General features: G+C 46.5%; 1 protein-coding gene across 1 annotated transcript in view; it reads right to left on the bottom strand.

Moving 5' to 3' along the window:
- Window positions 1-1,319: 1,319 nt before the first annotated feature.
- ZNF536 (zinc finger protein 536) overlaps window positions 1,320-18,911 on the bottom strand; it is a 228,384-nt gene continuing 210,792 nt past the window's right edge. The window contains exon 4 of the mRNA XM_061173614.1: window positions 1,320-1,564. Within this exon, the coding sequence (XP_061029597.1) occupies window positions 1,320-1,564 (245 nt within the window). The remainder of the gene's footprint in view (window positions 1,565-18,911) is intronic.

Genomic DNA, 18,911 nt, shown 5'->3' with positions numbered 1-18,911 from the left:
TGACACCACACTAGCAGATTCAGGAATAAACCATTAACTAGTCTTCGTAAATCGTTTTTTAAAAGAATGAGTTGTTTCATTATTGGCTCTCCAATCTCCCTCTGGGTGGTGCAGAACTTGATAAATTTGGAGTATCCAATCAGTAGAAAATCTAAAATCTACAAAAATATAGAACACATTTCTTTTACAAAAACAGACATTTTAACTTAAACAGTTTTCTTCATTAGTGATAGAGAGCAGGATGTTTAGACTCATATTTTAATACAAGCTATTTCATAAGAGCTTGCTGGAGAAGAAAATCTTGCTTTGTGTCTGTGAGACTTACAAAAACTAACACATGAAAAAAATCTGATAATAAGGACCAAAGCAGCCTTCTTTCAAGTAAAATTTTTAAAATCATAATAAAAACAATCTATTGTTACATAAACTTCCATTCCTCACCAGCACCTTCTGTGGGTAGGGTGGGCTAGTTTTTCTAAGCATTTTATATCATGTACCCCTAAAATTTTTTTTATTAGCAACCTTCTTGTAAGTTCCTCCAAAAATTAAAAAAAAAAAAAGACAACCAAGAAAAAAGCATTTCCCTCCATACTGCAATTTGATCTAAAAAAAGGAATTACTCATCAAACCTGCACTGGACATTTGTCTGCAGATACTTCCTGACCATTGATTCATTTGGCTGTGGATTTTTTTTAAATGCACGTTGAAGATGGCAATCCTCTGCAGTGCCGGTCAGCCCTGGCGCTGGCTGCGGGCCGGCTAAGGTTTCTCTGAGAGTGCAGTTACAACACCACGTGAATTGATTTTCTCTGCAGTGACCGCTCCAGTCTGACTGGCACCGCGGCCGCCTCCCAACACATCCCATTAGGGTGCGAGGCAGATGACAGCAGCTGGTGTCAGATTATAGAGGTGTTTTCAACAATGAAAACACAGCCCCTCCATCTTCAAGGCAACATTTAGATGGTATCGTTTTTCAGTTAAGAGCATGATTTTTGAACAAAGACGACTCTAGCATTGGAAGGGCCCCCAGCTTCCTTGAGCTCGGAGGACACCAAGCATTTCTGAAATCGCTTTTCTCCCACCTGCATTGTTTGGAAATACTTGTTGCCGGGTAACAGTTTAGCAGCCATTTTCAAGGGCTGGGGATTTTTTTTTTAATATATATATAGATATCTTTTTAAATTTTTTAAATGTTCTATACACTAGAGGGGAGGTTGTACATGATTTTTTCCCCTTGGAATGCAGTTAGCAAACTCTTTTACCAGATGCATAATCTGAAAACTGTGTAAAATAATATTGCGATATCCGGGTTGGTCGGCTCAGTTGCGCTCCTCCTGGGCCTTGCTGCCCTCCTCCGTTAGCTCCGCTGAGCTCCCCGCCTTGACAGCTGTGGGGTCTTCGAAATTCCCAGAAGCCTCCGAGTCGACTCTGGAGCGCTTGAACCTGCGGTCGGGATACTGGCTGTTGTCAAAAGGCATGCGATGGACGCAGAGGACGTGGGTCTTCAGATTTCCCTTCTGAGAGGCACTGTAGGGACAGTAGCGGCACTGGAAAGGCCTGTGACCTGTGGGCAGAAAGAGTGGCCGGTCAGCTCTGCTGCTTACCCCCCTTCCCGACCCCCAACGCTCAAAGGACCATGATCATGATTGCCAATACTATCAATATCATCAGCGTTATTGCCTTGCAAAAATCAAATGGCAAAGGATGAAGAGGCAGCCCATATATCTATTTGGATAAGTAATAAGTTACTTGGATAAATAATGTTACCAAATAATAATAACTTGGACAGGGATTTCCATCGTGGCCAGAGTTTTTAATTCAGAGTTTCTAGGTGACAGAAGAGAAAGTCCCCAACACCTGGAAATTCTTTTATAAAAAGTTAGGTAGCAAATATTTTAGCCTTTGCAGGCCAAGGTCAAAGATATGATGTAGGTACTAATACAACAAGAGAGGAAATAAATTGCCAAAGTTTTGTTAATGAAATTCAAAACTTTATTTATGGATACTGAAATCTGAATTTTATATAATTTTCATATGTGATGAAATATTATTCTTGTTGGGGTTTTTTTTCCTACCATTTAAAAATGTAAACACTGTTCTTAGCTTGCAGACCATACAAAAACAGACAGGAGGGGCTTCCCTGGTGGCGCAGTGGTTGAGAATCTGCCTGCCAATGCAGGGGACACGGGTTCGAGCCCTGGTCTGGGAAGATCCCACATGCCGCGGAGCAACTAGGCCCGTGAGCCACAACTGCTGAGCCTGCGCGTCTGGAGCCTGTGCTCCGCAACAAGAGAGGCTGCGATAGTGAGAGGCCCGCGCACCGCGATGAAGAGGGGCCCCCGCTTGCCGCAACTAGAGAAAGCCCTAGCACAGAAACGAAGACCCAAGATAGCAATCAATCAATCAATCAATCAATCAATAAATCTTTAAAAAAAAAAAAAAACAGACAGGAGACGGATTTGAGCCTTGGACTGTACTTTGCTGACCCTAGCTCCACACAAAAAAGCCATAAATCCCTCCATCTGAGATTCTGACTCAGGTCTCCAACCCAGTTCTCTTTCTTATCCTCCCACTAACTCTTTACTGGTAAGCAAATCAAGAGTGACCAGGGAGGGTGTTTGGGGTGGGGTGAGAGAGGGATATTACCCAAGCCTTGCTCTTGGGTGGAGCGGAAGTGCCAAGCTGGAAGAATTTGGGAATCTCAGGGTTTCAAGAGGAGGCAGCAGAAGGTATCAGAGAGGAACCTGGACATTCAGATAATCAAGGACAACCTAGTTTTAAAGAAGTCTGATTTTGAATAGTGACGCTTGGAATCAAACTTTACTAGAAAGGCTATAAATCAGAACAGAAGACGGATTGTGTGAAACCCACCTGCTCCTTCAGGCTTGATTTCTCTGTTCGGATGCACAGCAGGCGTGCACACATTTCTGCCATCTTAAGGAACCAGTAAAGCATCTGGTTTGGGAAGTTATAATGGAACAGTTGTTTTCTGCCTGATGCTGGGAAACGGTGGATACGCCATTCCTGGAAGCTGTCCTACCCAGCACCCAGAGAGGTCAAGACCCAGGGCTGGATTTCATTTGCTCAGAAAAATAAACAAGTAAATAAATGGGCCCAACCGTTTACCCCAGAAAACATCTGAACAGCATATTCAGCACTTTTTCTAGAATGGTAACAGCAGAAGTCCTGTGTATCTACTTAGCAAAACAGTCTTGTTCTTGAGGAACTGGAGGCCAACCAAATGTTTGGAGCTGAAACTCATTTTCTCACCAAATTGCACACAGTGCTAGATTCTTGCTTCTTTCTTAGTGGGCTTCAGGAATTAGCTCTCTCCTTCTTCCCTCCTAGCCAATTGGCCCCTGGGCAAATCCATTCTACCTGTTGAATCTTCCTCCTTCCAACCCCCCCCTTCTGAGCTTAGTCCAGTGTACACCAACTCTTGCTAGACTATGAACATGGCAGCCTGCAAGAGGGCTTCCTGCTTCTAGTTTCCCCACTTCCTGCCCGTCCTCCCCAGGGATACCACAGTGAGTACCTAAAGCAGAAGCTCAGCTGTGATTTCCTTGCCCAAATCTTTGATGGCCACCTACCCCCTCACCTTCATAGCTCAGTCCCAGCACCTCTCAAGTCTCCTGGGAGCACCCCCCCTTTGCCCACTCCAAACCAAATGATTAGATGGTCTCTGCAAAAAGGCTTCATTCCACAGGGTCCCCATACCCTTGCTGTGCTACCCTCTCCCTGAAATACTTCTATTCTCTGCAGACCCAAACCCCATTCTTCTTTCAAGGCTCTGCCCAACTGGGATGCATGTTTTATGGGGCTGCTGTGTGTGTGTTGATCACCATGACTATCTGTGTGTTCCTGAAGCAGGAGGCATAGTCATCTTAATAGCACTGGTGCCAAGCCCACTACCTGGCACAGAGCAAGCAGGCATTAACTGTTTGTGGACTGCATTATTGTCTTACTGCTTCACCTTGCCTTTTTTTTGAATACAAATTTTTGGATAGAGTTTTCTCTTGTTTCTATTGTTGTACCTAACACAAGGCTGAATTTGATCAACTTTCCCACTTGCAAAAGCCGATTTGCAAGTCCATGGAGGTAAGAACAAATGAAACCCAAGAAAAGTGCACTTGCTGTTGGCCCTTCCACATAGCCTTCCACAGCAGGAAGAGCACAGACAGTCAGCAGGAGGGGCCTGGACCACCATTGTCAAGTACGAGAAGGATTCGCAAGCACCATTCACTTCTTACCTTCCTGCTCTCCAACCCCACCCTTTGGGCTCGGTCGCCCCTCACACAGGTGACAGGGAAGACCCTGGGATGGTGCAGAAGGAGAACTGAGACTCTATCTCTAGTGGACTTAGCATATTTACGAAGAATATACATGGCCCTACTCTTCATCACGTTGGAGTTAGAGCATAGACTGAAGGGAAGAATCGTGGTTCTGATCAGTGGCAGTGGGATAGGAAAAGCCATGCCCATTCTCCCCACCATAATCATGAATCTAAGTCAGTGCTAAGCTGGGCCTCAGTGAGTTTCCAACAGATCCCAAGACTCAATCATCCAACTCATGAAGTCGTCATCCCTGTGGACATGAAGCTATGCCCAGAGCTCAGTGAGGGAGGAGTTGAGGTTCTCTGAAAGGGCAGCTCTTGAGCAGGAGAAAAGAGGGCCCAAATCTGTAGCTGGAGGCATAGGAACCAACTGAGGGTCATTCAGAGAACCTGAGGAGTAGAGCTGAGACTTCTCTCAGGAAGCCTAAGAAACGTTTTTAAAGTTTTGTCCAAATCTTCTCAGAAATGGGTTATATTTTCTGGGTTCCCACCAGGGGCAGCCCTGTGGCAGCTCACAGAGGAGGGGTGACCACTATCCTAATTACCATGGCTCAGAAAAAGCTGGGGCTAACTTGTCAATTTATTTATTTCATGGCAATAAGTTACTGATGGAGAAAATCATGGTGGTCTGACAAGTCTTTGGAGTTAAGGACTCCAAATAATAAATAAAAATAAATAAATAGAGTCAAACTCTTGGTACCATGATCCAAAAAGGCTAGCAGAACCATGCAGTAAAATTACCAAACCAAGGTATTGTTTACCAAATTTACCTCAGATCACCAGGATTCACACTGGTTCCTCCATTCTTCCATTGTTTTTTTTTTTCCCATCTATGAAAGCTGTTTATTATATTTTCTATTATTATTACTGAATAATACATTTCTGTATGAATCTATGCTACAACCTTTGGAAGCCACCCTCTCTGCAAATTGTGTCACCGTGGGACCCACAGGCCTCTTAGCAAACCAAACAGAGAACCTCAAGTATCACCTTTATTCACAATAAGAGCTTTTTTGAATTGGCCAACTTGACATAAAAGCACTTAGTATATTTTTCCCACCAATTGATTTTAAAATATTAATCATGATTTTATCCTATGGTTATATCTGAATCTCTATTTCTTGGTAGAGTCAAAGATGTACAATAATTCTGGCATATTTGGATACTTCAGTGGTCAAACCATTAGTATTGAAGTAGTTTTTATTTTAACTTAGGTGAGCTGGAGAGCTACATGTAAGGGTATAATGTTATGCATGTGTACATTTGTAGAAAGAAGTCTATACAATACTGGAATCATCGTAAATCCTGATTTTGCAATATACCTTGTAAGTAGAAGCATTGTAGATAATGGTAGCACCTGAAGATCCCAAAGGCCTACGTCCCACAGGTTTTCACATACATTTTTGTATGTTTAACCTCATATTTGAGCTTTATGGCAGTTTTGTTAAGGATATCAACCCTATTGCACAGATAAGTAACTTAAGATATAGCAAACTTGGACGGTTTGACTTTAAAACAAATTTCCAGTGTATATAAAGTACTCAGATGTCCTAATTCTCCAATCCTTATGAGAACCATGATTACAATGTGTTTTTGTAGGATACACACACACACACACTCACACACACACACACACACACATACACCTTTGTGAGGGGTTAGTTGAAAGTTTCCCATGAGACTGATGAAGAAGAAAATTATTTGAAGAAATGAGAGGTCCATCCTGAGGGAGGTGGTTGTGAGGAGCTGAGACGGGTCCCGAAGAAAGCATTGTGTTCTCCCAAGAATCAAATGTAAGTGAAAGGTTGATCCTTTGGTGATGAGAACATTTACTCCCAAACAGAAAGCTGTTGGTATGCAAAGCACTTTTGGAAACTTGATACATTTCCCAGTCCAGCTAAATCTGGATGAAAAGTTTCATATTTCTCTATACCATTCATCCATTCGAAGTCCCTGGTATTGGCACAAACACAGTGATTTGTTAGGTTTTGGTCAAAGAACATAAGCAAGGACTTCAGAACAAACCCCAAAGCTGAGAGCTCCACTAAATATTCTACTGTGATTTTTCGATATGTGTGACAGAACAAGGGACCCACCTGCAGGCAGAGACAGCGGGAGGGACCGTGGAAATCTGCGCTGACCTTTCTTACCTTCTTGCTGCAGTGGATGTGGGGCTCTGAGGAAATCAGATCTCCAGGTGGAGGCAAGTCAACTGTCCTCTGAGGAGAAGCCCTCAGGGTAACAAACTCTGCAAACTTCCATCCATCACATTTTAATGAGAGGAAAGACCAGCCATGCTGCCTGTGCCACCTTGGCAGACTGGAGATGGAGGTGGCCATTCACTTGGGTCTATAGGTGGCAATGAAGCTGCTACTGTCCATCAGTTTCTAAGAAGTAGCAAAGGCTTTAAGACAGAGTTGAGTCTAACAGCCCTTCTTGGTGATTGAATTTAAGAGAATAAGTGCACCCACCCCTGCCAGCTCCCCATTTGAGGAGAGCATCAAAACACTGGCCTCTCTCAAGTTCAACACCACAAAGAAGCACTGCCCTCCAGGGTGTCCTTTGTCCCCTCTGAACACAGGAGATCCTTTTCTGCACATGCCTGACCACAGAGAGCTCTCTCACTTTTGCATCTTTGCTTCCAGGTGTCCTCCTGCCCTGTAGTAGAAGTGTGAGTCCGACCAGGAGCTTGGGTTCAAAGCTTAGCTTCCCCTCTCTGTGAGGCTGGGAGGCTACTAACACCCAAGCTTCAGTTTCCCCTCTGTCTGACCTTGAGTGAGCACTTGATCTCTCAAGGCTTCAGTTTCCACACCTTGGAAATGGGGGGATAATACTAATACTGACACCATAAGCCTGTTGTGAGGATCAGATGAGACGGTGTGTCAAATTTGTAAGTGACAAAGAGCTATATGAATGTCAGCAGTCTGTCATTGCTATGGTTGCTGATTTCATTGTTGTCATCGTGTTGCTTATCTAAGCCTGGTCAAGGGAGGCTCTGCTTTGTTCTTCATCAAAAGCACTGATTCGACCAGCATTTTGTGTGTCACTGTTTCACACTAGCCTGCCTGTTCCAGGTGGTCTTGTTCCAGGTGGTCTTGTCCCAGGTGGTCTTGGATTAAAGCCAGAGATATTGTCTCTCCTCTGGGCACCTGCCTTTGAAGGGGGCTTGGGGAACTGGAAGACCTCCAGAGTCCAAAGAAACAAGTTGTTAGCAGAGGCATTTCCCTTGGACGAAGTTCAGCAAACGTGGGCTGGGCTGGGCTGGGCTGTGGTCACAGGCCCATGTGGGAAGGATCTCGCATCTAGATGTTCCTCTTCCGGTACAAGGCTGGCATTTTGAGGGAATGCAGTGTGGGAGATGGTAGAGGTGGCTGGGGGCTCCGAGAGCTCAGCTGAGAGGAACGTGAGCCCCTGCATGCCCTTCCACCCTCTTTGCCCTCAAAGCCCTGAGTTTGCTGCCTCTGGCCACAGGGACCTCTCTGCTCTCCAGATGTTTTATATACTTTATACTCTTTCTCACCACAGGACCTTGGCCCTATCCTGTCCCATTCCCTCCACGAGAACGCTCCCTCGCCTACTTCATCGAATTACTGTAATCCCATCCTTCAGCGCAGCTGCCTCAGCCTCACGAAGGCCTCCCCTGTGTGGGTCCCCTCAGACCCACTGAGGTTCATCATAGCAAACTCTTCTCTTCCACAGTAGAGAATCCAACAAGAGTAGCTCAACAAATAAACAATTATGTTGTCTTCCCCACAAGACCGACTCTCAGCTCCATGGCTCAGGGACTGTGGGGTTTTGTTTTTGTTTTGTTTTTTGTTTTTTCTGATTACTGCTGTTTTTCACCACCTAGTACAGAGCTTGGGATGTCAAAGATATCCATCGAGTATTTTTCAAGCAAAAGTATAGGTGAATGGATGAATGGATGGATGAATGGATGGATGAAGGAAAGAGGGAGGTAGCCAAGAGAAGGGAAAAAGAGAGGAATGCTACCCCAGACAGAGGACGTGCCTGACCCTAGGCGCAAGAACAGGAAGGCTGGGTGGGTGCAGGGGCATGGAAGCAGGTCAGTACGGTGGAGGTGGAGCTCGGTGAGAGCTGGGCAGGGGAAGGGCCCACAGGACCCCTGGGGAGCTTGGACCTCATTCCTTGGGAGAAGGGAAGGGAAAGGGCCTTTCCAGCTCTGCAGCGAGGCTGCTGCCCCGAATAGCCCCCATCACCGTCTGCAGGCAGGGCCTCAGGCCCTGACGGTGTGGCTAGATGTGCACTCCCCCCACCAGCCCACTTTCCACCCCTCTCTATCTCTCAGTTTGAGGCCATCAACATTTCCCATCACTGCCATGCAAAAAGTAAGTACATCATACGTTAATTTGTATTGTCACCGCGCCGTAGAGCCGTGGTAAAGAGCACATTCATTTTTAATCCACTATGAATAATATATAAATATGTATACAGTGTGGAGGGTCAGGAGGAGTAAGGAGAAAGCAAGTCGTACATTGTTTATAACAAAAGTGGGGAAACGAGACATTTTTCTTACTTGCTACGATGGAAATATCTTCTCTTTCTCTGCACCTAAGGGGGAGAGGAAAATGTCTGCCCTTGGGGAACCATCCATTAATTACAGCTCCACACTTGTGGGCAGCTGGGTTTGGGGAAGAGCAGGAGCTGTGTCCACAAGGCTTCCAGACTTTCCATGCTGGTGGTTTCTGCTCAAGTGAGGGATGGTGGAGAGGAGATGGGGAGAGGGATAAGTGACCAACCTCTGGTGCTTAGTCCAGGGTGGTGAGAAAACAGTCCGACACCCACTCATCAGAGCACATTTATAGGAATTGCCTCAATGGTCCTCATGACCACCAGTGGGGATATATGGTGGAGAAACGTCTCCCCATTTTACAGAAAAGAAAACTAAGATTAAAAAATTGTCCAAAGTCAGGTAGACACAGCTAGCCAGTTCCTGATCAGGAATTCAACCTTAGGGTTTTCTCAGAACAGACTCTCATCTCACCATTCCCTCCTGTCACTCCCTGCAAACCACCTGTGGGAAGATTCTCTACAAAGAGCTTTCTTTGATCAGACCCAAGGATGCTCCAGGAGGGAATCCATGAACTTCCTGGAGGAATGTGTGCTATAATGTATGATACCGCACACATGTCACATGCCACACCCCTTATGGACACAAGCACCACTGTGGCCTCCAGACGCACGTCAAAGACTGGTATTGAGCCCATGGCTGGTACCAAGCCACAGGGCTTTGTAAGCTCTCTCTCTGTCAAAGCTCACATCACACATCTCCTGGACCCTAGCCCACTTCCCTGAGCACACATTGAGCACCTGCTGCATGCATTGCCCTGAGCAGATTGCTGTTGGAATGATGCAGTACTTCTAGCACCGAGAGGGTGGGAAGGGCATCTATTCCACATGCCTGACACAGGCCCACCCAATACATGCTGAATGGCTGCCCACACATCTTACGACTGCCTTCAGGGGTTGCAACCTACTGGAGACCCTAGTGGAGAGAGGAAGGGGCCAATCGTTCATGAGGGAAGGACATCTAGCTTCGAGCAAGACTCCAGTTTCCCGTTGAAAGATGGCTCAAAATGGGGGGTTATGAAAGGACCCCCAAGAGAGAAAGAACATTCTTGAGGAAAGACACATGTGCTGTTTGCCAGAGGGTCCATACGTTGTGACAGAGGCACAACTCTGGACATTGGAACAAGGGCCTCCTAGCATGGAGAGGAGCAATCCCCAGAATCATGGTTCACGCTCCGTGGTCAACACAAGGAAGAGGGTCCAGAAGAGGGTCATGTATGTAAGTGGTGGAGAGTAGGGTCCCTGGCCCAGGTAAACAGTGACAGGGACAATCCCCTTGTGTCCTCACACTGCCAAGCCATCTCTCAGACCAGGGCAAGCCTTTCAGATCAGTCACACTGGGGCCTTTCATTGTTCATAACTGGAAAAAGACAACAGTGGGTAAATGAAGAGGAACATTGCTGCTATGGCTTCTAGATCAGCCCTGGCCACACTTACGTATACACTGGGTGGGTGTAAACCCCTAAGAAGGCTGGAAAGCATGAGAGAGTCCAGGCTGGCCGAGGAAGAATCTTGGTGACCAGCAGCATTATGGATGCTTTCTGGGGCCTGCAGCAGCCCACAGCTGACCCACCTGTGACACTCCCATTTTCCTTTCTGCAATATCTTCTTTGGAGCACAGGATCATGGAGTATTTCTAAGCTACCACAGAAGGGTCTCTCGCAGCCATGTTCTGTGGCGTTGTTTTCTAGAAGGGTCCTGGTAATGACCTGGAGAGAAGCAGCCCTCAGAGGCAGCTGGCATGCACAGGGCTATGAGGCTTGGGAAGTACCAACAAGACTCCTTAATAACAGCCTTCCCCCTCTTGCACCCCAACCAGAGCCCTTTGGATTCCTTGAAACTAAGGACATTTGCAAACTGCATGCTGGTAGGTAAGAAAATGGCTCCACCTATAGGGCCAGCTGGATAAGTTGGAAACTCGGCCCCCCAGAGGTGGACCCCAGCCGGCAGGCCTGGGATGAATCCAGGCTGGGTGGTATCAGCGGGCTGGCCAGCCAGTCAGGCCTCCTAGGCAGTGCCTGGTGTCCACTTGGCCCTCACCGGCTGCTCCCTCTCAGTGTCTGCTACTCTGAACCTGAAGCTGCAAACTAGGAGGGTCCCTGCCCAGGACCCCAGCCATCCTTCAAGCTTCAACAGGCTCGGCAGGGACAATGAGATGGGTAAAAATATACACAAACTTGCACTGAGCTGATAGTAAGAGCCTTTTCTCAGTAGCACACGTTACATATATATATATATTTAATTTCCCTAATTCTAAATAGGCAAGAATGGTTCTAATCAGGTACATAATTTATGTTTTCAGTTTTCAAAAAAATATTCATCCATCTAATCAAAGATGCTAAAACACTTTGGAATATCCTTAGTATAAATAATTTTAGGTTTTAAATTTCCTGTGATTTGGGTTTAAATTTGAAACACTATCGAAAAAAATATTTTACTATTTTAAAAGCAAATTTTGATCCATATGGTAATAGATTGGAGACATCAGTGTGAACTTGTGTTTAGCTTGATACATACCGTAGAGATGTGAGTATATGCAAGGGTTAATATACACACATATATTTCCTTTTTCTGTCAGCCGAGAGGGCCCAGAACCCATGATATCCCAGTGGCAACAAGCACACTTAGCCCAGAGCTTGATTTCTAATACCATTCACAAGAAAAGGGAACCAGGGCTCCTTGGAGAAATGGCTGATTCTAGGGCTGGAGCAGGACATACACAAGATGATCCTGGAGCACTTTGTGCCAGAGAGCAAGGAATTGCTCCAAACACATACATTGATGGGGGTATTGTAAAGCCCCACGCAGCCCAGTGAGAGAGCCCCCAGTGGCCAGCGCTGGAACAGCTTCAGCAACAAAGTAAATGATAAAGTAAGCATCCACAAGTCATACTGTCACGACTAAATGATTGAATCAATACCTACGTGGAAAAGTACAAATGCCCCACGCATTCCAAACTATTTACTACACAGGTGTTCCCCCTGGAGGAGGTGGCTGAAACTCCCACTCCTTTGTGCCGGCTGCATGGTGACCTCCTTCACAGGACTACAGTGTGGAAAGTGGGAAAGAGGAACCGTACAGGCAGACACCTGACAATCACGACCTCAGCCAGGTGACCAAGGTCAGGGGGAGAGCACGTACCCTGATTTGATGGGATGAAAAGGCACTTCACCTCTGTGGCCTTCCCCCCAAAAACCCACGATCCAAGTCTAACCATGAGAAATCCCAACTGAGGGACATTCTACACAATATGCCTCAAAACTGTCCAAGTCATCAAAAACGAGGAAAGACAGAGAAACTGTCACATCCAGGAGGAGTCCTAGGAGACCTGACCACTAAATGTAATGTGGTACTCTGGAATAGAGAAAGGACATTAGGTAAAAACTAAGGAAACCTGAGTCAAATATGGGCTTTACTTAATAATAGTGTATCGATATTGGGTCATTAATTGTAACAAATGTACCCTACCAATGTAAGATGTTAATAATAGGGGGAAATGGGCGTGAGATATATGAGAATTCTCTGTACAACCTATGCAACATTTTTGTAATTCTAAATCTATATTAAAATTAAATTTTTATTTTAAAATTTTCTTAAAAAGTGAATCTGGTTGATGTGCAGTGGACGGTGATAGCCCAACACCCCAGATCAGGAGATGACAGCTGAGAGTGTGGCCCCAATGAAGCCAAGCAGGTGACAGGGAAACTCTTCCTGGAGGAGGGGGTGGGACGTCCTGCTGGATACAGCCCTACCAATATACAGCGTTTGCATTACTCAGGCACGGTGTGAAGAGCGTGGGCTCTCAAGCCAGACACCTGGATTCAAACTTTACCTGTCTCTACAGCTTACACGCTCTTGGGCTGGCTAGTCAACTTTTCCAAGTCTCAGGTTTTTCATCTTTAAAATGGGTGTACTAATAATAGCTCACTCATAGGGTTGAGAGGATTCAATGAGAAAAGGCCTGTAAAATGCTTAGCACAACGTGTGGCACATCAGAAGAGTTAAATCAACGTTTGCTAGATATAGTTTTGCATGTTCAAATACTCTATTAAGTGCCTATTGTGTGGGAGTCTTGAATTGGAATGGTCATTCCAATGACAATGCTAGAGTCAGGTGTCAGGGTCTCCACTTGCCAGCTAAATACACCAAGGCCCTGAGAGGCTAGGTGTGTGTCCAGAGCCACGAAGCCAGAGAAAGGCAGAAAACCCAGCTTTGCACCAGCTCCCTTTGAGCCTGCAGCCAGGGCTCAACCCACTGTCTTGCTGCCTCTCTGCAGCTTCAGGTTCAAGTTCAGTTAGTGTGAAAGCTGAGAAGATGAGGCTGGATTCCAGGAGATGTCAGCAGAAGAGAGCATCTGGCAGGGGTGTCGGAGTCCCCCAGATCCTCCCAGCTCAGCCCTCTCCCCACCTCTCCCCGCAGCCCAGGACCTCAGAAGTAGCAGCCTCAGGAGGTCCTGCCCTTCCTTCCCCCTGACCTCACGGTGGTCCCTTCCTCAGTGACTTCATTCCATGCTCTGGCCCACGCCATGCAGATTTTGCCTTAAATCCTGTTTATTTCTTTGTCCCAGGCTGCCTATGTGCTCAGCGAGCCACCAGCCTGCCTGGGTGGTCAGGAGAGCCAGACTGTAGCGTAGGCCCGGCCACTGGCACTCACAGGCAACTATTGATCCAAGATCTTAAATCATTCCCCAGATTTTATGAAAGCATTTATGTTTATCATTAAATAACCTTCCAAGGGTCGATGGATGAACTTACGTTCCTTTTTTGGAGATTTTTAGATGTGTAATATAATAATCCTCTAACAATACCCAGTGTTTGTCTCTGGGTGAGCGCACTTAATCCTGAGAGAAATGCTGGGAGAGACCAAAATGAGAGGACACTGCCTTCAATGCAAGGCGGGAGCCAGAGAACAGAGGGGCTGGAACCTCACCCAGGGTCATACAGCAAACCTTGCCCTCCTGAAACTCTCTTCTCTCTCCCAGCATTTCTGGGGAAGGGAGGTACTTGGAACACCACACTAACAGAGGTGATTTTAGATAGAACTGAGCTGACCACTTTTTAGGTTAACAGCCTTAGGAAAAAAAGAGTGAATCAAAGTTGGATAGTATTGCTAAAATAAAGCTACCTTTTTTAAAAAGCTTTTAATAAATATTAAGTAAAATTATTAAGGTGGTACTCAAGAGATGACAAAAATAGGAAGGGTTCTAAAATTAGCCAATGCAGCACCTCCTATTCATACTTTTAATATCCATATCTTCACTCCTTAGGAATACTGGACTGAATACAGTTATCTGAAGCTCCTGTGGCAATAAGGTGGGCAGTAGGCATTTAGCAGATGCAGTAACAGCCAGCCCTGCTCCATGTGAACCCACCTCTGGGCACCATCAGGTTCACTGGGTCAACAGCCCACCCCAGAAACAGCAAGGACTCTAGGAACAGGAGAAAGACACCAGAAGGACCAAAAGGCAGTGGGCACGCTCTACACACCATGCCACTCCCCAAATCCCCTCCGTGCTTATGCCCATCCCTGCTCTCCAGCCTTCAATGGCTCCCTATTTCTTACCAGGGCATCTTGCCTCCTTAGCCTGGCTTTCCAACTTGCAACCCCTTCTTACCTAATATTTATTGCCATTGCCACCAGGAATTTGCCCACTCCAGCCCCGAAATCTCCTTCCAATCAGACCCCACCAAGCCTCAACTCATCCTTGAAGCCTTCCTCAGGACCCAGCCGTCAGAGCCCCATGGGCACTTACCAAAGGCCTACATAAGTAGGCACTTCACTGTTCTATCAGTCACTGCTCACTAATGGCTTCCTGTGACTCGGGCTTGGTGGGTCTCTCCCTCCCTTTAGGAGGCCTGTGATGCACAGAGTAGGGACTGGATGCTGGAGGCTGGGAGTTTTGTCCCCAACACTACATTTAAAAAGATTTAAGGTACTGCCAATGTTTCAGAACAAAGAAATTTCATGTAAAGACATGGATTACCAGTTTATCTGGAAAAGTCAGAAGGTCTGGCAAGATCTTCCCAGAGGCAGCCACCCGCCTGGCACCAGGGGGCCTGAGTTCTCAACCTCTGCCTTGTACTGTCTTGAGGCTAACAAGCAGAGCTTCACCTCCTTCCAGGTGAGGCAGGGTCACGGGGTGAAGCCTTCCTGTGGTTTTTCATGTGGCAGATAAATTGCATTCCTGTACACACACACACACCCAGTGAAATAAACAAGTGGGTGGTCTCTGCTGGTTTGTTTCCTGTTTTCCATCGTGTCCCTTAAAATGAACACATCAGCCCTTAATTGTAGGTTCTGTTTTATTATACAATTTAACTATGGGAGGCAGGCCAATGTTGCAACTTGGCGTGTGCCAAGGGTGTGGTATGCACCGTGCCTCACTAGAAAAGAAATGGGGGGAGGGGACAAACCCACAAAATCACCCAACACAAAATGCTGTAAGTATATAGACAGCCGATCCACTAAAAGCTGGTGTCCAAGGTTATCTGTGGATACTTCACTACCCACTCACATCTTTCATAAACACAGTACATTTCTTGGGGTGGGAGCTCATATGGTTTGGGGGAGGGAGGCAGGTGGGCTCATGTGGATTGTAGAATATCTCACCAAAAACAATGCAGCGGGGCCAGTCATATGCCATCAAATTTCAGTGCTGTTGTACTGTATTAATGTGAGTTTATGTGAGAGAGAGAATCACACATCCCTCTTTTCGTAAATGGATCAGACACCTGCAATCCATACCCACAGTATATATCCATATAGATGGGCACACTGGATATATTTTAAATAGCTACATTTTATCATGCCCAATTCAGCAAATTGGTACCGTGAACAATAGAAAATTACAAACTAAAATGGAGAGATGGAAACATAAACTTTTCAACGTTCAGCGCTCTCTGAGTGCCACTAATGTTGTCACATGCCAAAAATAAAATAAAATAAATAAAGCACAGGAGAGAGGTAGCTTTTCCTATGAAGTCACAAAGGAAATGCTACTCCTTTCTTCTCTTTTTCTCCCCCTATAAAAGGCTCTCTCTAAAATCAAAGGTGTCAGACTTTGCTTTCTCTGGCTGGCATGATCCAGAATACGGCTGAGGAATGACAGATGTCGGCACCCAGCTGCAATGAAGCATGCTAAAGTTTCCGTCTAATCCACTTATTTCTCTGTAGTCACGTAAACCAAAACAAATGGGCAGGGCTTTACATTAGGAAAAAACCCCACAACAGCAGGACTTTGTTGCATAATGCAGTTGACACGCCATCTTGGTATCATTTCCCCTCTGCAGGGGAGGCACCTTGCGGTGAGATCCACTCTCAAGCGTGGTCCCCAAAGTGTCAAGTGTCGTCCCCCTTCACACCAGGCAGAACAGGGTTTCCCCAGGAGAGGGAAGTTTAGGGGGAGAAGGGGGTGTCAGCTCGCAGGGAGACCCTCCCGGGACCTGGGGCCGGCACCCACGTGCACGCACAGTTACACACCAACACACTCCAGGTTTTCGAGCTGCTAAACCAAGACCATCAGTTTAATCACCAGCACCATCGTTTTCAACTACTTGAGTAAATCCAGCGGCATTATACACGGGGCCCATGTGTAATTAAAGTGAGGGCTGTTAGACTCTTCATTTAATAAAACACTTGAAAAGAAAAGCCCTTGTAGGTTTAGCAATGCCACGGGGAGCGGAGGGTAAGTGAGCGCGGCTCTCGAGGCATCAGCACAGCCTCCTTGCAGCCTGCGGTGCGACTACCTCCTGAACCTGCTCCCCTTTCCCTCTTGTAAGGAGCGGGTCAGGGTCAGGAGTCCTGGGGCTCTGTCACCGCCGGCAGTCCCAACAGCTGCGAAGCACTCTTTCAGCACAAGTCACAAGAAAAAATGTGATGGATTTCGCCCATGGCAGAATGGCGTTCCGTTTCTGGCCCTTCAGGCAAAAACAGTAAAGGCAAAGAGGAAAATTTGAGATTTCCCCCCTTCAACTTCCCACAACAACCTCAGCAAAACCACATGACTCGCCTTCTACAATCTCCCTGGTGTGTTCACTGCTACTTTGGCAGGAAATCAGAATTACTGTTATATAAATTCCATCTGATGCCAGAGCGACCATCTGTGAGTAAAACTGCTTCACCTACGTCTGCCTGCAAAGCCACTCTCCCAGAGACAAGGGAGAAGGGGAAAAAAATTTGATTAATTTGCAGAATGCTTGTGATTTGCTCATATATTATTATAACTGCTCATCAGCACATGACAAATTCCCAGCCCTCGGTGCAGGCACCCGTTCGGTTTCAGCAGTTTCTTGTGTCGGCACCTGACAGACTGCAGGGCCTCTAATGACTTTCAGATGCTTACAAACAGTAATTCTATCTTCAGAATAAAAAAGAAAAATCCGTAGGAAGAAAAGAGGAGAGAGTTCGTCTATTTCATTTCCTTCCTGTAGATCAACATGATTTAGCTCTTAAGGGCGGCCGCAGCTCCAAGATGGGGCCTCCCAGGCCCCGCCACGGCCGCCTGCAGAGACAAAGACCCCATCGCCCCAGCTCCCGGGCTCCCGGGGAAGGTGGGGGACCAGCCCCGCCGGGCGCGCCCTGGTGCCTGCCGCCGCGGCCTGGCTCTCCCTCTCCCCCTGCTCAGAAGAGTCCCTTTCATTCGTCCACTTTTAATACCCTAATAACCTCTCGCCTTCTCTGCAAACACATCTGCCTCATAACTGCACTTGGATTTCTGGCTTTCCCCCTCCCCTTTGCTTTTAAAACTCTGATTATGCCTTCTGAAGCCCTGCCTCTGTGCTTGATTGCCTGTTTCAGATTAGAGATTTTAGCAAGGAGACAAAGACTTCAGAATGCACACCAGTCCCACATATGAGGACCCACAGAAGGAAAAGCGATAAAACGTGATACACCATCTGTCCACAAACAATAACCTGCGTGTTTGGAGGCTCACAAATTATTTAGTACACAACCTTCCCAAATTAGAGCCTTGAAACAGAGCAGAGTCTGGGAGTGAGACCCTCTTTGATGTCCTTTGGTATTTCCCACCCCCATCCTCCCCACCTCCAAACTGATTGCTAACAGTTGAGGAATGTCTCAGTGACAAGAAGATTTTTACTGTCAGGATCCTCCTATTACACGTGGCCTGGGATCCGGGCAGAGGCGGGCTCATCCCCGGCCACAGACCTTTTGGGACAACTGGCCCAGATGCAAAGTCTGTCTCTTTCACATGTGTCTGTAGGGGGTTGGGCCACCAGGGAGGAAGAGGTGGTCCAGAGCAGACCCCGCTCTTAATACAGAGGGCTCCTGGTCACCTCTGCCTCTTCCACAGACTGGTCAGCTGGTTGGTTCGCTTTGGGAAGATAGTCTAGATTTTGTTCTGGAGGAGTTTAGACTATACACAAATGGATTTCCCTCCCCACCTCCAACCACCTGCTCCCCTGGAAATATGTTCTTCTACCTTTCCTCGCTCAGACTGTTTGAAGTAGCCACACTGACCCCAAGCCATAAATTACTCATAATATTTAGCCAGTATCTTTACTCACGCTGCAAAATTCCTTCTAAAGTGATTGACCAAACTGGAAGGGAAAGAAGGACCAAGCATCACCAAGAGAAAAAAAATATCGTTTTTGTTAGCAGCAGGTGCATTTTTTTATCAGATACTCCTTGCCCTTGTTTTAAGCCTGGGGCCCCTGATCACATGTACGGGCTTTACCATCGCATCTAAATAGTCCTCACACAGCCCGATGAGTAGGTCCTCTCACTTTATCGGTGTGGAAACCAAGGTGTAAAGACAATCAGTGACGTAGCCAGGTGAAGCAGGAAGCGGGGCAGCTAGTGTTTGAGTCCAGGGGGTCCGACTCCAGACCCCTCTTCTCTGAACCATCAAAGGACCCCAAGATCCTGCCTTAAGGATGAGACTGGAGAGGCAGCCATTTAGCGCCAAAGGAGCCAATGGAATACTTTACATGATTATTAATAAACAACCAAACAAACATTTACTTTGCAAATT

Source organism: Eubalaena glacialis, chromosome 18 (assembly GCF_028564815.1).
Source record: "Eubalaena glacialis isolate mEubGla1 chromosome 18, mEubGla1.1.hap2.+ XY, whole genome shotgun sequence".
Classification (NCBI taxonomy): domain Eukaryota; kingdom Metazoa; phylum Chordata; class Mammalia; order Artiodactyla; family Balaenidae; genus Eubalaena; species Eubalaena glacialis.
The sequence above is the reverse complement of the archived record's forward strand: the minus strand, read 5'-3'. Positions and strand labels throughout refer to the sequence as shown.